Consider the following 24,510-nt stretch of genomic DNA (forward strand, 5'->3'; position numbering starts at 1 on the left):
CCTGAAACATTGGTGTCTCATATTTTAGAACAATCACTGCAATTTATGAAAGAAGTCAATTAAATCTTTATATGGGTGTGTAGGTGAAAAAATCAGATGTAACCCCTTTTGCAACCGTTAACATTTTCATAAGTAATTTAAATTTAATAAAAAAACATTCTCAGTAACTGTAACATATTACAGTTACGTTTATTTTTATTAAATTATGAATTCTGTTTCAAGTAACTAGTTACTCCCCAACACTGTGTACCTCAAACACAGAACCAGGAAACAGGAAACACGTGTTCAGAGAAAGAGAAACTGAAGTGCAGTTGAGCTGTGTTTGTGTCTCTGTATTCAAGCAGTAAAATGGCAGAAGCCAGAATTTTTCAGGATGAGTTCTTGTGTCCAGTATGTCAGGATCTTCTGAAGGATCCAGTGACCATCCAGTGTGGACACAGTTACTGTAAGAGCTGTATTACAGTCTGCTGGGATCAGGAGGATCAGATGAGAGTCTACAGCTGCCCTCAGTGCAGACAGACCTTCAGTACAAGACCTGCTTTAGCTGGAAACACCATGCTGGCTGAAGTGGTGGAGAAACTGAAGAAGAGGAAACGTCCTGCTGACTGTGATGCTGGAGATGGAGAAGTGCAGTGTGACGTCTGTACTGGAAGAAAATACAAAGCCGCCAAGTCCTGTCTGGTGTGTCTGAACTCTTACTGTCAGAATCACCTCGAACAACATGAGAGTTGGTTTAAAGGAAAGAGACACAGTTTGACTGATGCCACTGGACGACTGCAGGAGATGATCTGCCAGAAACATGAGAAGCTCCTTGAGGTTTTCTGTTGCACTGATCAGAAATGTATATGTGTGCTGTGTACGATAGATGGACATAAAAACCACGACACTGTATCAGCTGCAGCACAGAGGACAGAGAAGAAGGTATTAAAAACTAGACACTGATGAAATATTGCTGACACTCATATGTTTCATATGTGTTTTTATCGGCACCATATTAACAGCTTACAGCGTTCACACTGCACACAGCAGCGGAAATAACCAGCAGCTGCACCATAAAACCTTAATCAACACAATCTTTCATTTAATAGACTTTGATTAAACAACATGAAATAACAGAGTGAACTATTCACCCGTTCTTTTACTAAAAATATACTTTCATTAGTCAAAATACAAGCTCTTCAACACAGCAGAGACACTGACAGTGTGAAGCTCTATGTCTGTGTCAATTTCACTTTTAGAATACTTACAATTTTAGTTTGAATCACTCTTTAATCTAATCATAATATGTGTTTGATGGTGGTAAATGATAAATAATCTTTTCTGAAGTTTGAACCTACAGCCATTAGTTATCAGTCCTACGTTTACTGGATTCATCTGTTCACATGATGATTTAGTGCCAGTAGTTCTCTTTCATCATCTCATGTTCGAGATCAACCTATGGGAAGGGGATCCGTACTTAACCTCTGCAAAAACATTCAATTTCATCAAGTCTGGCTTGAGAGACAGAAGTGCGCAGCCAATGCTTGGTAAGTCCCACCCTCTTACCAGAGAGCATATATCGCTCCCCCAAGCTGGTCTTGCCCAACAAAATGGATCACTTTTCCGCCTCAGTTCACCAGGCCTTACAAGTCCTCTGCCTTGGCTGTCAGGGCCCTTAATGTTTCCTCCCTCCTCTCTGATTTTGGGATGATTTAGGGCTTATACATTGCAAAAATTGTAGTCAGTAATGTAATCCGTTACATTACACATTTTAGGTAATATAATAATAATAATTTAGATTACTTTTGATTTAACTCATTTATCACACTGGTTTAAATAGCATTATCTTGTACCATAATGATGTAAAAAATGCAAAGCGTAAGAAAACTTGTTCCATTCATTGTAATTTACAACATGAAGTGCATTAAACATTATATTACATCAAGATTTCCCAAACTAGGCTTCGTAAAGGAACTGCAGGGGGGTTGTGAGTTTAATGAAAAGCTGACAATTAATTAAATCATAAAAAAAAGAATTAAATGAAAATAAACCATTTTAAAACAAACTCCCTTTCGAGGAAAGTCTCTTCATTCGGCAGCCATATTTTCAACACCTCCGGGCAGCTGGTACAAGACCTATCTTAATGAATGTGGGAATCCTGAACTCTCAAAAACAGGTCACTGAACTCACAACTAAATTACATATATCAAATCAACAACAAAAATCTGAAATTAATTGCCCCATGAATGTTGTTTCTTATGCTTAAATAGCGTTTAAAAAGATTATTTTTCAGGCTAGACCAGCCAATGCGCATGCGGAGTCCTAACGTACATGTGCATGTGCATTGGCAGGTCTAGTCAGGTTTCTATGGGAAATTTGACTCTTTCATTTAGAAGGTGGGACTATTCCTCCATATTGTACATCGTAGTTTCTCCCATTCATAAGTACAGGAGTGAACCATCTTTGTATTTCTATAGTCTTTGTTTTAAATAAAACACTTACTAAAAAAAAGATTAAATATTTTTATTTACCTGGATGTCATGTGATCATTAATCAACATCATAGAAACCTAATGAACATGTAAATGTGACACTTAATTATTTAAATATTTATTTTAAAATCTCAGGGGTACTTAAGGAGGATTTTACCATTGCATCAACTACTGATGAACACATTCATTTTTATTTGAATTATTACTCTCTAGATTTTTTAACCATGTATTATTAATTATAACTAATTAAAATGCACATATTCACATTATTTCTGAGTTACATGTAATCTTTCCACTCAATGTTTCAGAGAACCGGGGTTATGACAGTAGCCTATTGTTTTCTGTGAAATTCATTATCATCTGTTTGTCCTGCAGAATCAGCTGAAGGAGACGCAGAAGACGCTCCAGCAGAGAATCCAGCAGAGAGAGAAAGATCTTCAGCAGCTGAGAGAGACTGTGGAGTCTCAGAAGGTGAGTCTGGAGAAGAAGAGAAGTTTGTCTCAGTCTCAGTTCAGACTCACTGAAGCCTGAATCAAATGCAAAGCAGCTGTTGGTAATGAATATAGGATTTAATTTGCTTATATCAAGAAAGCACTCTCCTAGCCTTCAGTTAAATCAGAAGATCCAAAAGCTTTACAGACCGTCGCATTGTTTCTTAGAAGCTGCTGAAGTGGTACAGAAGACTTGGAGTTCATGCAGAACTGGTCACAGTCACCAATATGAGAGTCAAGCAACCGAAGCGGATTATATTCTGTCTTATAAAGTTGATCTTTTCCTGTGTGGCTGCTTCTCAAACTGCAAGCATGAAATCAATTAATGTCCATTGTTACAGTAGGGGCATGATGGTGGTGGTGAACCCTTACTCAGCATTACTGGAAGAAAGACTAACATTCTTCTTCAAATGATGAGCCAGGATAAGCCAGTAAAAATTGTAGCAGGATCAGGCCCTTGAATGATACTAGATGAAGATGAGTCTCTGCTTGTTCTAGTTGTATGAGAGATTTGTGCAGATGATTTGAAATCAGTATTCACAGTGGTGGGTTGTTGAACTGCATTACTCTTCTGAGGATACGTGTTACGGGGCTGACGAGACGTGAGACGTGCGGATCTATATGCAAGGCTTTATTACTAAAACATGGTCAGAAAACAGGCAGGGTTAGACAGGGGCAAACAGGTATGGCAAGGGCAAGACAGAGCAATCCGTGGAGCAAGCGTGGGTCAACGATCGGCGAACATTATCCAAAGGGGCAAGGCAGAGAGATAATCCAGAGTCAAGAGCAATAATCCAAACAGGGAGCGAACAGAGTCCAAACGGCAAGGCAAAGGGGTAAATCCAGGAAACAAAGGCAGGGTCAGACACGGGCAAGAAAACAAGGCAAGACTAAGGCTAAGACAGTGGCTCTGTAAAGTGCTATCGCTAGGTGAGTGATAAACGCAACAATTACAGGAACAAAACAGAAACACGGAATGGCACGGTAAAGCAGCTAGCGCTAGGAGAGCACTATACGCAGGTCAATACTCGGCCCTGAGCAAGAGCAAGTCCCAGGCTTATATGGTGTGTTGGTGATTGTGAAATGGTGATCAGGTGTGGGCGAAATAGTGAACAGCTGTGCAAGTCGTCAGTGCAATGGATTGTGGGAAATTGAGTCCAGTGTGCTGTGTAGTGTAAAAGTCCATGTAGTGAGCGGGTGACCCCTGGTGGCGAGTTAATGGAAGAGCATGGCCAGGATTCGTGACATAGCCCCCCCCCAAGGAGTGGCTTCCAGACGCTCTTATATAGTCCAGGAGGGCGGTGGAGCGGAGGCGGAACAGGGGGAGGGACGGAGGGCCAGGTCCATGAGGAAGTGGGAAGACCGGGGACTGAGGCAGAACCGGCAGAGCAGGACACCCAGGCGGAGCAGACGGACCAGGAGCCCACCAGGGCGGAGTAGATGACCACCAGACCCGAGCAGAAGACCCCCACGGCGGAGCAGACGACCACCAGACCCGAGCAAGAGCCCACCATGGCGGAGTAGACAGACCAGGAGCCCACCAGACCGGAGTAGAAGACCACCACGGCGGAGCAGACGACCACCAGACCCGAGCAGAAGACCACCATGGCGGGGCAGAGGACCACCAGACCTGAGCAGAAGACCCTCGCCAGGAAGCAGACTGGGCAGGAAACCATGGCAGAGTCTGAGATCTGGGGGAAACAGAGACAGACAACACAGGGAGAGCAGAGACAGACAATACAGGGAGAGCATTCATGATCTCAGGGGGCGTGGCAGGGCAGGACGAGGATTCATAGACTGCGTTTTTGGCCGTGACAGGACAAGGCGTGAGCTCACAGACGGCATCTTTAGCCGTGACAAGACAGGGCGAGAGCTCACAGACGGCCTCTTTAGCCGTGACAGGACAGGGCGAGAGCTCACAGACGGCCTCTTTAGCCGTGACAGGACAGGGCGAGAGCTCACAGACGGCCTCTTCGGCTGTGACAGGACAGACAGTGAGTTCAGGGGCGGCCTTCATGACCGTGACAGGGCAGACAGTGAGTTCAGAAACGGTCTCCATGGCCGTGACAGGGCAGACAGTGAGTTCAGGAACGGCCTCCATGGCCGTGACAGGGCAGACAGTGAGTTCAGGAACTGCCTCCATGGCCGTGACGGGGCAGACAGTGAGTTCAGGAACGGCCTCCATGGCCGTGACGGGGCAGACAGTGAGTTCAAGAACGGCCTCCGTGGCCGTGACAGGGCAGACCGTTAGTTCAGGAACGGCCTCCATGGCCATGACAGGGCAGACCATGAGGTCAGGAACGGCTTCCGTGGCCGTGACAAGGCAGACAGTGAGTACAGGAACGGCCTCCGTGGCCGTGACAGGGCAAACAGCGAGTTCAGGAACGGGTGCCACCACTTCGGGAGGTTCTGCAGCGGAAGCCGCCACCTCTGGAGGCACTGGAGCAGACTCGTGGACAGGAGAGGCCTCAGGAGCACAGTGTGCAGCCCACACACTCAAAATGGCAACCGCCATAACGGGAAGTACCGAGGTCAGGGGAACAGTCTCTGTAACAGACAGGGTTGAGGCCCTGGGAATGCCAGCTACTCGCACTGACATCAGTGGTGGGTCCATCACACTGGATATCAGAACTCGAAGGACTGACATTGAATCTGTGGTAACAGCCTCTGGCAGTTTGGCGGAGGCGTGAAGAGACTCTGGCTGAGGAGCTGAGGCGTGACGTGACTCTGGCTGGAGCACTGAGACGTGGTGTGACTCTGGCTGGGCAGGCATGACGTGAGCAGACTCTGGCTTGACAGCGGAGACGTGAGCAGACTCTGGCTTGACAGCGGAGACGTGAGCAGACTCTGGCTTGACAGCGGAGACGTGAGCAGACTCTGGCTTGACAGCGGAGACGTGAGCAGACTCTGGCTTGACAGCGGAGACGTGAGCAGACTCTGGCTTGACAGCGGAGACGTGAGCAGACTCTGGCTTGACAGCGGAGACGTGAAGGGGTGCTGTTGCTGCCGCCATTTTGTGAGTGAGTGCGGTGTCGCGTTCCTCCGCGACACCCACAGTGAAAGAAGAGCCCACACACAGCAAAGCATAGTCCATATACTGAGCGAGTGACGTACGGGGACCCTCACGGATTAAACGTGACTTGAGAGGCTGATTAATGCCCTCACAGAAGAAGTCTATGAGTGCACAGTCCGGCAGATCAGAAAAATAGGCGAGGTCTTAGTACTCTTGTACATATACCTCGAGCGGTCGCGAGCCCTGCTCGAGGGTTAATAGCATCCGTGCAATGTCCCTACCTGGCCAATGTCCTCTGGAAAAGCCGCTGAATCCTTGTGTGGCCGAGTATTCTGTTACGGGGCTGACGAGACGTGAGACGTGCGGATCCATATGCAAGGCTTTATTACTAAAACATGGTCAGAAAACAGGCAGGGTTAGACAGGGGCAAACAGGTATGGCAAGGGCAAGACAGAGCAATCCGTGGAGCAAGCGTGGGTCAACGATCGGCGAACATTATCCAAAGGGGCAAGGCAGAGAGATAATCCAGAGTCAAGAGCAATAATCCAAACAGGGAGCGAACAGAGTCCAAACGGCAAGGCAAAGGGGTAAATCCAGGAAACAAAGGCAGGGTCAGACACGGGCAAGAAAACAAGGCAAGACTAAGGCTAAGACAGTGGCTCTGTAAAGTGCTATCGCTAGGTGAGTGATAAACGCAACAATTACAGGAACAAAACAGAAACACGGAATGGCACGGTAAAGCAGCTAGCGCTAGGAGAGCACTATACGCAGGTCAATACTCGGCCCTGAGCAAGAGCAAGTCCCAGGCTTATATGGTGTGTTGGTGATTGTGAAATGGTGATCAGGTGTGGGCGAAATAGTGAACAGCTGTGCAAGTCGTCAGTGCAATGGATTGTGGGAAATTGAGTCCAGTCTACTGTGTAGTGTAAAAGTCCATGTAGTGAGCGGGTGACCCCTGGTGGCGAGTTAATGGAAGAGCATGGCCAGGATTCGTGACAATACGAATGTCTTGCAGTCACTTCTTTCTGTAGACAGGGGTGCACAAACAGTTTCTTTTGGCCTCACTTCATATGTGTTTGTAGCAAATGATGGGGTTTTATTCAACATCTCCTCACAACACAAATTCATGGAATCTTTTGTGACCACTTTGCCATTTGTTACAGAGTTTTCAGCATTCTTCAGATACTCAATTTTAGCTGTGGTGGCTGCAGTTTCTGTGTGAACTTCCCATACCTCATTCATTTTTCTAAGTTCTTCTTTTTCCTTCTCTATGGCATGTATTCGTTGTAGTGCATTGGCTTCTGCAAGCAATGCTGCTGTATGTGCCTCTGCAGAGATACATTCTGAAGTTGAAGTTCTTGAACTTGATCTGCTGGACCTGCCAGATCTAATACTATGCACAGATAAAACCACTGAGGCATTATCTTAATCATTTAGTGGATCAGTCACTTTTATAGCAGAAGACACTTGAGTACTGGCTTGAGAGTCAGGTTCTTTAACAGCAGCCATCCATTCTTCAACAGTAGAAACCAACTTATCAACTTGCTTCATTCTAGGTTTATACCAGGTTTTTAAGTCCTCAGCTTTATCCTCTTCACTTAACACTTGAACATAGGATTCTTGATTAGACTTGAATTCATCAAGCTGTTCACTGAACTTGTGCCATCTTGCCTGCTCTGGAGGCTTTCAAAGGAGCAGCAACCTCATTAAATTGCTTCTGAGCTGAGCTAGGGGACATCCTCCATTTTGCCTCAAACAAGCAAATATCCTCTTTATAAAAGACAAAAAACTTCTTCAACTCTCATTTGATTCTTCTTTAAAAATGACACATATCAAGATCTTTTAATTCTTCCATCAAATTAATTCTTTCATCCATGGTTTGCAGCATCAAACTTGAAAGTCTTTCCAATAACATTCAAATTTAACTCAGCAAATTGAATCCTCAAGCACCTACCTCGTCGAGAAGTTACCTTTGTTTGCTACCTCCAATTCCATGCAGTCTTAATGCCATGTGGTCCCAAACAGTCTATCCTTTCCATTCAAGTACAAAAATAATCCTATTCTCAAACATATTCCATTTTCAAAGCAGAGTCTTTTGACGTTTTGTAGTGGTAAAACAAGCTTCAAATTTCCAATTTTGTCCCTTGTTTCATTGCTACAGCAAAGTAGCATGAATAGACCCAGAAAGGTGTGTTGATGTTCCAAACATTAACTGAAGTTCATTAAACCAAAATGAAAATGAACTGCAAAATGAAACAAACAAACAACTTTAAGGCTGCTTGCAAGCTTGTTGCACCATGCCATCTTAGCTTCACGAGCCCAGTTAAAAGACTGTTTGCTCTCGCACCTGCGCCCCCCTGTCAGGGGTGGCGTATCCTTTTAAACATTTTTTCCCTTCACACCTATAGAGGGCACACACTCCGATAAATAAACAACATTAACAATATAGCAACAAACTGATATTTAAATGAACCTGTAAAACAAAATTAATAAAGTGGTAAGAATTGCTCCTACAAAAGTAATGTAATTGATTACATTTGATTACATTTCTAATGTTTTCAATGATTAATCATTTTCAAGCATTTAAACCAGGCGGGGTTAACCTTACAGTAGTACTCCAGACTGATTACTGTCAGACTTTCAAAAGTCTTCATCACTTGAATTAAGACTATTTATGATAATTATTTAGATAATTTAATTTAAAGCACAGCCACCACAAAATCAGACTTTAACACCTCTATTTACTTTGAGATCATTCTGGGGTTAAATACATATTTAAAATCATAACAAGAAATAGTTCAGTAACTATGATACTGTTTTTGATATCAAATCTTTGCATATCTCTGACAGGAAACACTGATATCTATCAATGCCTTGGAAAAAAAGTTAATCTTAAAAAATAAAGCATATACATCAACCCAGATAGGATATAAAACAGTTATAGAATAAACGTGTCTTATTCTGTGTCCTAAACTCCTGAAACACTGGTGTCTCATATTTTAGAGCAGTCAATGCAATTTATGAAAGTAGCCCATATGTGGGTGTGTGTGGAAAACAATTCAGAAATAAGCCCATTTGTAATCTTTAACATTTTCATAAGTAACTACAATTTAATTAAACTTTTCTTCTTTTTTTTTGTCAGTAATCACAATTACACAATTACACTTATTTTGTAATTAAATTACGTAATTTCATTTCATGTAACTAGTTACTACCCAACACTGCGTACTTCAAACACAGAACCAGGAAACAGGAAACACGTGTGTTCAGAGGAAGACAAACTGAAGTGTGGTTGAGCTGTGTTTGTGTCTCTGTAATCAAGCAGTAAAATGGCAGGAGCCAGAGTTTTTCAGGATGAGTTCAAGTGTGCAGTATGTCTGGATCTCCTGAAGGATCCAGTGACCATTCCCTGTGGACACAGTTACTGTAAGAGCTGTATTACAGTCTGCTGGGATCAGGAGGATCAGATGAGAGTCTACAGCTGCCCTCAGTGCAGACAGACCTTCAGTCCAAGACCTGCTTTAGCTACAAACACCATGCTGGCTGAAGTGGTGGAGAAACTGAAGAAGAGGAAACGTCATGCTGACTGTGATGCTGGAGCTGGAGATGTGCAGTGTGACGTCTGTACTGGAAGAAAAAATAAAGCCGTTAATTCCTGTCTGATGTGTCTGAACTCTTACTGTCAGAATCACCTCGAACAACATGAGAATTTGTTCAAAGGAAAGAGACACAAAGTGACTGATGCCACTGGACGACTGCAGGAGATGATCTGCCAGAAACATGAGAAGCTCCTTGAGGTTTTCTGTTGCACTGATCAGAAATGTATATGTGTGCTGTGTATGATGGATGAACATAAAAACCACGACACTGTATCAGCTGCAGCACAGAGGACAGAGAAACAGGTATTAAAATCTAGTGATAAATACTCAGTGTTTTGATCCAATAATCTATTTATTTTCTGTGTAGAGCTGCAGCTTAATTACACAGAAACACTGTCCGTGTGAAGCTCTGTGTCTGTTTCAGTTTCACTTTCATGATACTTAAGCTTGCAGTGTGAAATAGGCCTTAATATTCATCATAATTCATTTTTCGATGATTGCAACCAATCATCCCTTCTGGAGTTTGAACCTACAACCATTTGTTATCAGCTCCACTTTTACTGGATTAATCTGTTCACATGATAGTTTTTTGTGAGATTCACTATCATCTGTTTGTCCTGCAGAAGCAGCTGAAGGAGACACAGGAGACGCTCCAGCAGAGAATCCAGCAGAGAGAGAAAGATCTTCAGCAGCTGAGAGAGGCTGTGGAGTCTCATAAGGTGAGTCTGGAGAAGAAGAGAAGTTTGTCTCAGTCTCAGTTCAGACTCACTGAATCCTGAATCACTGTGTGTCCTAACAGCCCTCTGCACAGACAGCAGTGGAGGACAGTGAGAGGATCTTAACTAAGCTCTTCCGCTCCATTAAGAGAAGCTGCTCTGAGCTGATACGGCTGATCAGAGATCAGGAAAAGCAAGCAGTGAGTCGAGCTGAAGGACGACTGGAGCGACTGGAGCAGGAGATCAATGATCTGAGGAGGAGAGACACTGAGCTGGAGCAGCTTTCACACACACAGGATCACATCCAGTTCCTGCAGGTAACACAGATCTAGAAGAACAGGATCATAGTGGACTTGAGCCGATCCTGCTGTGACAGGAGACTCACAGAGAAACATTTCATGAGTGTCTTATTATATAATCATCAGTCAGACTGACTGAGAGATGCCGCTTACAAATGGTTCTGGAAATCTCTTAGAAATAATTTCTCTGAGCTCTTTCTTCTGGAAGATATATTTAGCTGTCAAACACCACTAGCGCAACCAACAGTTCAAAACTTCTCTAACATTTCAACTTTTACCTAATTTTTCCCTCTGATTTATTATGTCATGGTGAAATCTGTGAACTTGATAGTGCCAATTCTGAGTAATGTTCATCAAAATTCAGGTGATCCTCAAACCTGATTAAATTTATTTATATTTTACTGAATTTGACCATGAAGAGCCCAAATATGAGGCTGTATATTAGAAATGCTGCAGTTTATTTAAACCAAACCAAATCTGATTGTGTCTTAAGGGTCAGTGTAAGGTAAGTTTCAGTGTCTTTAACTGCTCCAAAATAATGGAGCAATAAATAATGGTCAATCTAATAGCCTTTGAGCTGCTTTTCCTGAGCAAATCTACTCAACTCTACAATGAGACTCCATTGATGTGCTTGAGCTGTTAGATAGACATTTATGTTCTTAGCAGATGTTTTATTATCCAAGCTATTTTGTGGAAAGTTCTCATATAGTGTAAGTGGCAAATATTAAAATCTGTAGCTCTAATGTGATATAATGAATATGAGAAGAATGAAGCTGATGCTGTGAAAGTCCTGGATTGAGGTGAGTTACTAAAGATCAGTCAAATCTAATATTGGTGCAGGTTATTGGGCGAAGTGTGGAGCTGATGAGTTTTGATTTCTGTTTTCTGTAGAGTTTCCAGTCTCTCTCAGCACCTCCTGAATCTACAGATGGAAATGATGATCTCTTCAGCTCTCTCTTCTCTTTTGATGGCCTGAGAGAATCTGTCCTTCAGCTGAGAGACAAATTGGAGGGTTTCTGCAAAGAGGAGCTCAAGAAGATCTCAGACAGAGGTAAAGTCCTGGGCCCGTATTCCTAAAGATTCTAAGAATCTTTTTAGAGAGCTCCTAATATAGCTTAAAAATGTCTAACTTCGTAAAAGTGATTCAGGATCAATCTGAGATTAACTCTGAGTGAGGAAAAGACAAAAACTTTTATCTTAGTGAGGAATGAATGAATGAATGATGCATTTATATAGCGCATTTATTGTGTATTGCCGTACACCCAAAGCGCTTTACAATCATGTGGGGGGGGGGTCTCTCCTCAACCACCACCAGTGTGCAGCATCCACTTGGATGATGCGACGGCAGCCACAGGACAACGGCGCCAGTGCGCTCACCACACACCAGCTACAGGTGGAGAGGAGAGTGTGATAGAGCCAATCAAGTGGATGGGGATTACTAGGAGGCCATGATTGATAAGGGCTAGTGGAGGGAATTTGGCCAGGACACCGGGGTTACACCAGGAGGCGCGGCTGACCCCGTTGCTAGCTATGACACAGTCTTTTGAAGACTGTGATTGGTTGGTTGTCCAAGAAGGAAATAAAAGAGCACTTGTAAGAGTAGGGTTTATTATAAGCCGTCACTTTGAAATTACAGGTGTCATTTTTCCTGTTTTACCGTACTCTCTCTCTCTCTCTCTCTCTCTCACACACACACTCACACATTATATATGTATATATATTCTTTATTTTTTCCTGAGCTTTCCTGTAGCTCAAATAGTAGAGCATGGTGCTAGCAACGCCAAGGTCATGGTTCGATTCCCAGGGAAAGCAAAAGCTGATAAAATGTAAAAACTGTAACTTGAATGCAATGTAAGTCGCTTTGGATAAAAGCGTCTGCTAAATGTAAATGTAATTTTTTTATTTACCATGCTGTCATACTTAACGTATTTTATTGGAAATGAACAGCGACATTATAAGTGCTGTAACAGACCCAAATCATCACTGCTGCATAATTGCATTTTTCCAGTTGCCAAATATGTTAATGTAGTGATTACGTCCATTTCTGGCGCTATGGCATTTCAGCGCGGTGTCGGAGATGTTAGCATGTCTTTAATAAGATCGGTCACAAACATGATCCCTGCACGATCTAATGTGTAGCGTCTTATTAACTCACTGTCATGCATTGTGTGCAACCCATTTCTTCTCCCTCTTCATGTTTCGTCCATTTTCTCCGCTGCTAAATAAACTCTTAAGCCCCTTAAAAGTCCTCGTCCGTACTCCTAACAGTTTTGGACCTTAAGACCTCTTTTAAGGGTTAAGATGCTTTGTGAATTACTTTTTTCTTTACTAGGATCTTTTCTTCAATTTTAAGAGGAAACACCCACATTTCTAAGAATTTTCTTTGAATTTTGTTATTTGGAGCAACTCTTAGCACTTTAGATTTTTCATGAATATGGACCTCTGCTCTCAGAAACGAGTCCATCATCATCTCATATCATGGAGAACGTCATATTAGAAATGTGTTAGGAATGGATGCAGGATCATGAGAATCACACTGTTCATGTCTGTTGATTTCCACAGTCACATTCACCAACATTGTTCCCAGAACCAGGACCGACTTCCTACAATGCAAGTCAGTAAGAAAACAAGTACAAAAACTCACTGAGTGTTCATGTTCTTCTGTAGAAGATGAAAGAAGAGTTTTATAATTGACTATGTAAACAGGATATCTGGTCATCTGTACTGAGACACTGATGATACACTGAACATGAAGAGTTCAGCTACATGAAAAGATCAAACAGATTCATAATTCCTGATTCTGATGTGTTTTATCTCCATCAGATTCCCATCAGCTCACTCTGGATCTGAACACAGCGCATAAATACCTCCGTCTGTCTGAGAGCAACATAATGATTACTAAGACTGACACAGATCATCTGTATCCTGATCATCCAGACAGATTTGATCATTGGTGGCAGGTGTTGTGTAGAGAGAGTGTGTGTGGACGCTGTTACTGGGAGCTGGAGTGGAGTGGGACTCGTGTCTTTATATCAGTGTCATATGAAAGCATCAGAAGGAAGGGACGGGGTGTTGAGTGTGTGTTTGGAAATAATGATCAGTCCTGGAGTTTGTTCTGCACTCCCTCCAGATACTCATTCAGACACAATAACATAGAGACTGCTCTCACTGTGAAGTCCATCAGCAGGAGAATAGGAGTGTTTGTGGATCACAGTGCAGGAACTCTGTCCTTCTACAGCGTCTCTGACTCAATGAGCCTCATCCACACAGTCCAGACCACATTCACTCAGCCGCTCTATCCTGGGTTTAATGTTGTTCATAAAGGATCATCAGTGAAACTGTGTTGATGAATCAGAATAGACTGACGACAGATTCTACACATAATGCTTTGATCTGTATGATGAATCAGAAACAGTGAGATGTTATAGGGTCTCTTTTCTCTTCATGACATTATTACTGCAGCTAAACTAATAAATGTGTGTAATAAATCCTCATATGGACAGTAAGATCTGTATGTCTGTCTGTCTGTCTGTCTGTGTGCGTGCGTGCGTGCGTGCGTGCGTGCGTGCGTGCGTGCGTGCGTGTGTGTGTGTGTGTGTGTGTGAGAGAGAGAGCCCTGCCGAGTGACCATGTGTTTCTGTGCTTTTCTGTTTGTGTTAATTGAAATCGGTCATTTAGTTTTTAATGAAGTGTCACATCAATCATTTTTATTATTATTTTATCATTATATCCTACACAGTCATTCTCATTATTCACCTTATGTTGCTCCGGCCCTTTTCAGTGTTTTGTATTCTTTTGTCACAAGTTGCTTTTTTTATTGTCATGCATTTAATTGTTAACTGTGAAATTTGTTTTCATTTTCATTAAAGATTAGATCAGTGGTTAAAACTTGTAAATTAAATTTTAAACTGTTGAAATAGTGTGTGTGTGTTTGTTTTTATATACCGGTGGGGACTTAAACCTGAATACACACAGACTCATGGTCTAAATTGAGGTCCCCACGGGTAAACAAGCTTAGAAATCACACAAATGAAGTTTTTTTGAAAATCTAAAAATGCAAAAGGTCTCCTGTGAGGGCTAAGTTTAGGTGTAGGGTTGGTATAGGGCAATAGAATATACGGTCTGTACAGTACAAAATCCATTACGCCTATGGAAGTCCCCACAAGGATAGTGAAACAAGTGTGTGTTTGTGTGTGTGTGTGTGTGTGTGTGTGTGCGCGCACGTGTATACGTATATGTGTGTGAAGATTGAACTCCACTCCTTTTAGAAAACTGATCCATCAGTGTGATCATGAATGAACTGTAAATCTGGACAGTTTTTTTGTCTTGTTCAGATTGTCAGTCCTAATCTGATTTTTGTGAATCTGACTGGAGTCTGAATTAAATGACTGACTTTCCACACTGTACATCACAACTGTTCAGGGCTGCGTTTCCCGATAACTGTGTCTCTTAGCGCGCTACGAAGACTCTAAAGGTATACCTTTCCTAGGTGTGTTCCCCGAACTATACCTTAGGACTCAAGGTAAACCTTCTTACGTGCAATGTTAGCAGGTGCTGTCCATGGCGGTGGTGCTGAATAGGTTGATATCGATGGTTCGAGAATCGATTGTTCACTATATACAGGAGCTGCTAGCATTATAGAGTGTGTAAAGTATTGAGAAAGCGATGTTCATTATAAAGAAGCACTTTAGAAATAGTAGAAATTGCATTTATTGGGGCTCACTGCATTAATAAAATAATCCAAATTGTAAACTAAATGCAACCTTGGATATCATATATATATGCTATTGTAATGAGGGGTCAGAAGCATGTGGATCCATTTGCAGATATCTTTAATAATCAAAGTCAGGGTCAAACAGGCAGTGTTCAAAACAGTGGCAGGAATATCAGAGGCAGAACAGGGACATAAACGATACCGGGCTTGAGTCAGGGCAGGCAGCAAAGCAGTCAGAGTTCCAGAAAGCAAGATCACAAGGGCAGGCAAACAATCCAAAGTCATACACAGAAGGGTCACAGAATCACAAGGAAAAGTAAAAATTCAAATTCAAAGAAAGGCAAACGCTTAGAAATGTCAGCCGGGGCAAAACAAGACTTCGCAATGAGAGTGAGAGTGGATGCTGTTTAAGTAGTGTGTGGATAATGGGGAACACCTGTGTAGTTGATTAGTCTCTGAACGGGGTGTATGGGAAATGGAGTGCGGGAAAGTCAATACTCAGGAGAGGGTGCCCTCCGGTGGCCATCGGAGAGAGCCACAGAGGTCTGATTCATGACAGAGCCCCTCCCCTGCGAGGTCTTCCACGAGCACGTTGTGCAGGTTTGTCTGGATGAGCTTGGTGAAATTCCGTGGTAAGTGTGGGATCCAAGATGTCATGGGCGTTGACCCAGGATCTTTCCTCTGGGCCATATCCCTCCCAATCTATCAAATATTGCAGTACTTGCCCACGGCGTCGAGAATCCAGAATCTCTCTGACCCGGTAAGCCTCCTCACCGTCCACGATGATGGGAGGGGTCCTCTCGTCAGCAACCTCTTCCTGGTGCCTCTCTCCTCTGGGACCACTGGCGGGCTTAAGCAGGGAGACATGAAAGGTGGGTGAGATACGATAATTGGCAGGTAAAGCTAAACGATATGAAACTGGAGTGATTTGTCTGAGTATTTTGAATGGACCTACGTACCTGGGACTTAATTTCTTGCTGGGCAGTCGGAGTCGTAGGTCTCTAGTGGAGGGCATATTCTGGTCCCTCCCTTCTCTGGCGATCAGCTTGTTCCCTAGTTCGCCGTACAACTCGTTGTAGATGCACATAGGCTGCGTCCCAAGTGTTCTCGCTCCTTGTAAGCCAGTCCTTGACTGCAGGGAGTTCAGAGGGTTCTCCTGACCAGGGAAACAGAGGCGGCTGGAAGCCGAGAACACACTGGAATGGGGTGAGTCCGGTTGAGGGTTTGCGGAGCGAATTCTGGGCGTACTCGGCCCAGATCAGGAACCGGCTCCAATCATTCTGGTTTTGATGGCAGTAGGATCTTAGAAATTGGGTTATTTCTTGATTGAGTCTTTCTACCTGACCGTTGGATTGTGGATGGTAACCTGAAGTGAGACTGACGTTGATGTTGAGTTGTTGAAAGAAGGATTTCCAAACTTGTGACGTAAATTGTGGACCCCGGTCTGAAACAATGTCCTCGGGGAGTCCATAGAATCAGAAGACCTGCTCTAATAGTACCTCTGCTGTCTCAAAGGCTGTGGGTAGTTTTGGTAAGGGTATGAGTCGGCATGCCTTGGAGAATCGATCGATTACTGTCAGAATGGTTGTGTGATTTCTGGAGTTGGGAAGGTCAGTAATAAAGTCTATGGCAATATGAGACCATGGGCGTTGAGGAACGGGCAGAGGCTGTAACAACCCAGCTACAGGCGGGGTTGATGTGACAATTTGGACATATTACAAGTTGGGCATTGTTGGACGAATGTGATGGTGTCAGCCTGTAGTGATGGCCACCAGAAGCGTTCTGACATCAGTTGAAGTGACGCTGTAATTCCGGGGTGACCAGAGCTGGGTGAGTCGTGTACCAGATGTAGTACCCGTTGTCAGAGGTTCTGAGGAACATAGGTTTGGTCATTGGGGAAATTCGGTGGAGTGGGATCATTGGTTTGAGCCTCGGTGATCTCAGTGAGAATATCCCATTGGACCAGAGCTACGATGAGGGTAGATGGAATGACGGTCTCAGGGATATTTCCCAGAGGTGCTGAAGAGTCGTGTAGTCGTGACAGTTGCAGTTCTTGGACCCGGGTCTGTAGGTGACCTTGGAGTCAAAGCGTGAGAAGAATAGTGACCATCTTGCCTGCCGGGGATTGAGTCTTCTGGCTGAGCGGATATATTCCAGATTGCGGTGATCGGTGAGAACAGTGAAGGGAATTTTGACTCCCTCTAGCCAATGTCGCCACTCCTCAAAAGCTGCCTTTATTGCCAGCAACTCCCGATCTCCAACGTCGTAGTTTCTTTCAGCGGAATTCAATTTGCGTGAATAATAGGCACATGGGAATAGTTTAGGAGGACTGCCCTGACGTTGAGATAGGATGGCTCCAATGCCCGTGTTAAAAGCATCAACTTCTACTATGAATTCTTGCTCTGGATCTGGGTGATGAAGGATAGGAGCAGTGGTGAAGCGATCCTTGAGTTGTTGGAACGCGATCTGAGCTGATGGTGACCAGTTTAAGCGTTGCCTCCCTCCCCTGAGAAGCGGAGCTGCTATGGTGCTGAAGTTACGAATGAACCGCCTGTAGAAGTTGGCAAAGCCCAGGAATCATTGTAACTCCTTCACGGTTGTCGGTTGAGGCCAGTTCAGCACTGATTGAACCTTGTTGTTGTCCATAGCAACCCCGTCGGCACTGATGATGTAACCCAGGAATGACACTCGAGTTTGATGAAACTCACATTTCTCTTTCTTGGCGTACAGCGACGTTTGAGAACTGCCCGGATGTGATGAGTATGTCGTCGATGTAAACTATAACCCAGCGACTGAGCATGTCCCAGAACATCATTGATGTACGCTTGAAAGACGGATGGACTATTGGAGAGGCCGAACGGCATAACGAGATATTCATAGTGCCCAGTGGTCATTGAGAAAGCAGTCTTCCACTCGTCTCCGTTCTGGATACGGATTAGGTTATAGGCGCTGCGGAGGTCAAGCTTGGTAAAGTACTTGGCAGCACGAAGTTGTTCCAGGGTGGCTGGGACCAGAGGCAGTGGGTAACGGAATTTAACAGTTATATCGTTGAGACTTCGGTAATCAATGCATGGTCTGAGACCCCCATCCTTCTTCTTGACAAAGAAGAATCCAGCTGAAGCAGGAGAGGTAGAGGGTCTAATGAAGCCCTTAACCAGTTCTTCCTCAATGTATGCTTCCATTGTTTCAGACTCAGGTTGTGATAGGGGAAATACCTTTGATTTACTGAACGCCTCAGAGAGAGCTTGATATTCTGCGGGAAGGTCTGTTATGATTGGAGTTTCTGATGACGAAGGAGATTCGGAGATGGTGGCATGAAGTTGAAATTGCAGGCATTCCTTTTGACAGGGTTCTGACCATTGTTGAATCTGTTTAGTGGTCCAGGGAATGCGAGGGTTGAGTTTCTCTAGCCAGGGTAAGCCAAGAATTACCGGACTTTGTGGTGAATCAATAGCGAAGAGACGAATGAGTTCGGTGTGGAAGGATCCAACTTTAAGAATGAGGTCTGGGTAGTGAATTTGACAGTCCTGTGCCTAAAGGGCAACCGTCTAGCGCCGCCACTGCCAAGCGGGATGCTCATGGAAGGAGAGAAAGTTTGTGAGAATTAGCAAAGTTGATATCAATGAAGTATGCCCCAGAGTCAATTAAAGCCATCGTCTCAACCGTAACATTCATGTGGGCCATCGGAGAGAGCCACAGAGGTCTGATTCATGACAGCTATGTATGTATAATTTTGCAAGTGTGCGAACCCGCAACCTCCCGGCCAAAAGTAAGCCATTCTGCCTTAACCAGCTACATTAACTGGCTGTTTGGCTTCGCTTGCTTTTGAAAGGGTCATTTATATTATCTTGTTCTTGTGTATTATGAAGGCCTGGTCGAGAGCTGATGGGGTGGCGATGGGGACAAATGTCCCGTCCACAAGGCCAATTACTCGCGGGACACCCACAATGGTATGGAAGCCTTGATGTGCCTCCATCACTTCGTGCCTGGCTAAAGGCATACATATATAAACGGTGGCGTGACGGAGCAGGATGTTTGTGACAGAATGAACACACCACCACACCGAGGTCTTACTCAGCCTATATCCATCCCCAACCACCTCCAGAAAACTCCCAACAGCATAGAAATGGAGAGACGCCAGCAGCTGAATTTCGGGGCTTAGGGGGTAGCTCCGTCAAGTTTGTCTTGACAAAGTTGTACCAACAAGATGCAAAAGCTGCTGAATTTGCTCCCGTGGCAGGCGAATTTTAGTAGCATTTTATCTTCTGATATGGAAGCCAGAGGACTAAAGTTTTCTTTTATGAAATATTGCACATACACTTACTGGCTCCGCGGACGCAGCCGTCTTTAATTTAGGACAACTATTCGCTGTCTCGCTGCCATATAGTTTGACGAAACTCCCCAACGCATTCATTCCCTTTAAATAGACTCCTAATTATGTGCTTCCTAATGGTTTGCCAGCCGATGTGCCTTTGTATATTATAATGGAAAAAAAACAACAACCATCAGTATAATGACATTTTTATTTTTTGCATAAAAACACTTCAATTAATTGAACACTGGGTGTATTACAACTTTAGATTTGTAATATTTATGTGGTTCTGCACTTTGTCTTGCTACAGAATTACAATTGTATCGACTGAAATGTAAAGAAGCTTTTTGCACAGTGGTGGCCACTAGCGGAGTGAACTGTGAACAGCGCTAAGGTATAGCTAAGAGTGGTCCAGACCAACCTTACGAAAGAATGATTTACAGAAGATGATTAGACCAGTTCATTTTACACGTATTAACGATAAGGTACAGCTTAAGGTACAACTTAAGAGCGACGTAGCGTTAAGAAGGTTTCGGGAAATGCAGCCCAGATCTGATTTGTGTGCCATCATGCTCTTTCATTATACTAACCAATATTTCTGTCATGATAACTCTCATTGAGGGATTGGCATTAGGGATGCGCGGCATACTGGTACTGGGAAAATACCGGTATTTATTATGTTTCAAACGGTACGATATAATTTTGCTCAATTCAGTATTTCATATGCTGCAGTTGCTTCCCAAATTGCTGCGCAACCGGTAAATGTCACAACAGAACAACGCGATGGATCAAGCACATGAGACTCTATCAACGCACCTGAAATTAATAAAGAGAACAGTAGAAATAAAATATGGCATTACTTTGCATACAAATCAGATGACAAAGGTGAAGGAACTGACTTTACTGCACCTGAATGCAAGTGTTGCTATAAGTCACCACAGGAGGCAACACATCAAACCGTTTTAAGCATTTGTCGCTTGCTCATCCTGATCTTTTTAGAGAATTAAGAGATCGACAGGTGAGTGTATCATTCATAAATTCAGATTTAATTTTTATTTACAACTGATCAACGCACATACAGATGTGATACAGTAAGCTCAAACATGCATGTGTGACACTCTAGAATAGAACCAGTGAAGTTTTGGTCACGTAATATATGCACTTGCATTTCATACAATCTAATATTAATTGAATTTGAATGAAGCAAGATTTTTGCTATATTAATTTTAGTATCAATAATATGAAGGGAATGTTTCTGCTAATATAAAGCAGCCGAGAGAGCGAGATTTATATTTAATGTTTTTTCTTTGGAGTCTGAAAACAATATGAAAAAGAGAGAGAGAAAAATAATAACTTGATTTTGAATGTTATTACTTTGTTAGGATAACACTTTACAATTAAGCAACATTTGTTGCATTAATTGCGTTACTTCAAGTCAAGTCACCTTTATTTATATAGTGCTTTTAACAATACAAATTGTGTCAAAGCAACTGCACAATATCAAAATAGGATGATGTATAATGACAATGTATAATGACAAGATTTAACACTCAATTTTCAGTTAAAGGCATTTCATTATGGAGTTCAGTGATGGCATCGTCCAGCTCAGTTCAGTTTAAATAGTATCTTTGCAATCATGCAGGCGATGCGCTGGAAATGAAGTGTCCCCAACTATACAGGCCAGAGGCGACAGCGGCAAGGAACCAAAACTCCATCGGTGATAGAATGGAGAAAAAAAACCTTGTGAGAAACCAGGCTCAGTCAGGGGGCCAGTTCTCCTCTGACCAAACGAACCAGCAGTTTGTTCCAACTGCAGCAAAGTTAGATTGTAAGGGCTCAACTGGTTCCTGTGGTCTTGTCCCGATGGCTGTCTAGGTGGCGGGGTCCTCACTGGGGATCTGTATCTGGAGCTCATCTAGGTGTCCTGGTCTCCGCTGACGTTCAGGGCTGTAGAGGTCACCTCTAGGTGCGGATTCACCATCTGATCTGGACACGGACTGCCGTATAAGGTTAAACACTCAATTTTCAGTTAAAGGCATTTCAATATTGAATTCAGAGATATCATTGTCTAGCTCAGTTTAGTTTAAATAGTATCTGTGAAATCAAATTGACGATAATCACTAGAAATCAAGTGTCCCCAACTGAGCAAGCCAGAGGCAACAGCGGCAAGGAACCAAAACTCCCTCTGTGACAGAATGAAGAAAAAAACCTTGGGAAAAACCAGGCTCAGTCGGGGAGCCAGTTCTCCTCTGGCCAGGATATTGTTGTTTATTTATTGTTTACTTGTTTTAATTATGTTACGTTCCCCTCTATAGTCTAGGGGTTTCAGAGCGGAAGTAAAAGTCAGAAGATGTGATTAAATAAGTGAACGACATCTCCTTTTCCTCTATCCCAGCTCTTACCACTTTCACCATTAACACTTCCAATAAAGGTTCACACAAAACCCTATATTAAACTTCATGATACAAAAAAATATCAAATGTCGGAAATAGACATAAATGTTTTATTAAGAGCTTAACAAACCAAAAAGAATGCATATTGAAAATATACAATATCAAAGTAGATAACCAACTTAAATAACCAAGTCGTCAGGAGAGAGCAAATGCCAAAATAACAAACAAAACAGTCTTCTTAAAGGTTATAACAAAATAACTTCCCTAACAAAATAAAAGACAATAATCTTACCTCTCTCCCTGACTAAAGAAAAACAGGAGAAAAGTTTGGAAGAGGATAAACCCAAATAAATCGGCGCCCAACTCCCTACACGGTATCACAAAACTAGACTCACAGAGTCTCAACAGTAACGTTGTTGTAACCACACTTTAAGTTTACAAATCACAGATTGCTCAAGAGCAACTAACCAAACAACGTCTCTGGGATAGCGGATAAGGGACTCCTCCCAAGATGTGTCTCTCTGCTCCTTTATATCCGTTGCACACTGTGTAAAAGGGAAACCACGTTGCCGCTAACTGCAATCAGCTGTGGATGATTTGGAGAGCTGCTTAGCAGAGAGATAGAGAGAAAGAGGGAGGAGAGAAAAACATGTGACCATCTCCCAACATACACAACATTTACGTCATGGGACGTAACAATTAAAATTTTAAATGTATAAATGTATTATATGTTTATCTATGTTTATATTGTTGCAATTTCTAACAATAATAGTATTATGTAGTTAGGTATTTTATTATATTTTTAGTTATTTTCTTTAATTTTTAGTTTCATTTTATTTTTAGTCGAGGTCTTCACTGAGGATATGTCCCTGGGGCTCATTCAGGTGTCTGGCCTCCGCCGACGATCAAGTAGGGCTGTAGTCAAGTCCACCTTTGTCGAGTCCAAGACAAGTCCAAGACCAGGACTATCGAGTCCGAGTCCAAAGAGGTTCGAGTCCAAGTCAAGTCCAAGTCCAAGAGGTTCGAGTCCAAGTCAAGTCCAAGTCCAAATGAGAGTCAAAACAGAGAAAGAAAATAAAAGCATCTTCTTCAAAACCACATACTTAACTATTGATAATTTATGTGACGAGAGACAGCATATCTTCTATTCTAAGATAATCATTTTGCATTATTATTTGTAATGATCTAAAAGTGTCTTGCTCAGGGACACATTGGTGTCTCACACTGGATTCGAACCCGGGTCTCTCACACCAAAGGCATGTGTCTTATCCACTGCGCCATCACCACCCACTAAAGTCACATAAACACATAAACATTTTTATTAAAGTGTAACAATCACATTCTGGGCTGCCAATGGAAAATATTACAAAGAACAAGCAACATAAGTCTAAAAAATAAATCAACATGTTCCCATTCTTGAACTTGTTACTTGTACTAAAGCAGGGTGTCCAAACTCAGTCCTGGAGGGCCGGTGTCCTGCAGAGTTTAGCTCCAACTCAAAACACCTGCCTGAAAGTTTCTAGTATGCTTAGTGTCACGAGTCCGGGTCCTGCACTTCTCCCTGGCGCCACAGGAGGCCGCCATCTCCCGTTCTCCCGGACTCCTCTCCCATATAACACACACCTGCCGCATCATCACACTCCGTACACCCACAGCTGTTCCCCATTAGCCACTGACTATTTAGTCTCCCCTCTCCCACCACTCTGGTGTGGGTTCATTACTTGTCTTGCCATTTTGTGATCTGTCGTGCTTAAGTGTTTGTTGTGCCGTGTTGGCCTTTGTTTGTTTCATTAAAAGCCTTACCTGCATTTGGACCCTGACCTCGTCTTTCCACTCCATTCCTGGGGGCGTACCGTGACAGAATGAACCCACCCCACATGGGTCCAGCAGGGAGGCTCCTCAACATTCGCCAGGGAGTCCGGAGCACGGAGGAGTACGCCAGGGAGTTTTTCGATTTGGCTCGGCGATCGGAGAGGGAGAAGACCTGTCTTATGGTCTTTTTCAGGGGTGGCCTAGCCGAGCCCTTCAAGTCCCTGACGCCATTCTGGGACCCTGAGGAGTCGCTGGAGGAGTACATCAACCTGGTTCTATGGATGAGCGGCTCAACCTTCAGGGTGGAGTTAGCGGCGGTGCCCGCTCACAAGGCTTCCGAGACAGCTGTGATCACTCACGTTCCTCCCGAGACAGCTGTGATCACTTACGTTCCTCCTGAGAGCGCGGCGTTCACTCACGAAGCTCCCGAGACAGCTGTGGTCACTCACGAAGCTCCCGAGACAGCTGTGGTCACTCACGAAGCTCCCGAGACCGCTGTGGTCACTCACGAAGCTCCCGAGACAGCTGTGATCACTCACGTTCCTCCTGAGAGCGCGGCGTTCGCTCACGAAGCTCCCGAGACCGCTGTGGTCACTCACGTTCCTCCTGAGAGCGCGGCGTTCGCTCACGAAGCTCCCGAGACAGCTGTGCTCACTCACGTTCCTCCTGAGAGCGCGGCGTTCGCTCACGA

At 43.6% G+C, this 24,510-nt stretch overlaps 1 protein-coding gene across 7 annotated transcripts; it reads left to right on the top strand.

The window, feature by feature from the left end:
* The first annotated feature begins 272 nt into the window (after window positions 1-272).
* On the top strand, window positions 273-14,510 carry LOC306887720 (tripartite motif-containing protein 16-like). Of its 7 annotated transcripts, none has more exons than XM_079445707.1 (8): window positions 284-921; window positions 2,846-2,941; window positions 9,419-9,876; window positions 10,197-10,292; window positions 10,373-10,606; window positions 11,480-11,639; window positions 13,151-13,198; window positions 13,412-14,502. In XM_079445707.1, exons 3-8 carry the CDS (start codon window positions 9,442-9,444, stop codon window positions 13,933-13,935), a joined length of 1,497 nt encoding a protein of 498 aa, XP_079301833.1. In that variant the 5' UTR covers window positions 284-921; window positions 2,846-2,941; window positions 9,419-9,441; the 3' UTR covers window positions 13,936-14,502. The 7 variants fall into 7 exon arrangements, with proteins under 7 accessions (XP_079301827.1, XP_079301833.1, XP_079301828.1 ...); XM_079445703.1 differs by having other exon boundaries at window positions 333-1,526; XM_079445706.1 differs by lacking the exon at window positions 284-921 and adding an exon at window positions 1,486-1,526 and having other exon boundaries at window positions 9,297-9,876.
* The last annotated feature ends 10,000 nt before the right edge of the window (window positions 14,511-24,510 follow it).

This window comes from Barbus barbus (genome assembly GCF_936440315.1).
Source record: "Barbus barbus genome assembly, chromosome: 21".
Taxonomy (NCBI): Eukaryota; Metazoa; Chordata; class Actinopteri; order Cypriniformes; family Cyprinidae; genus Barbus; species Barbus barbus.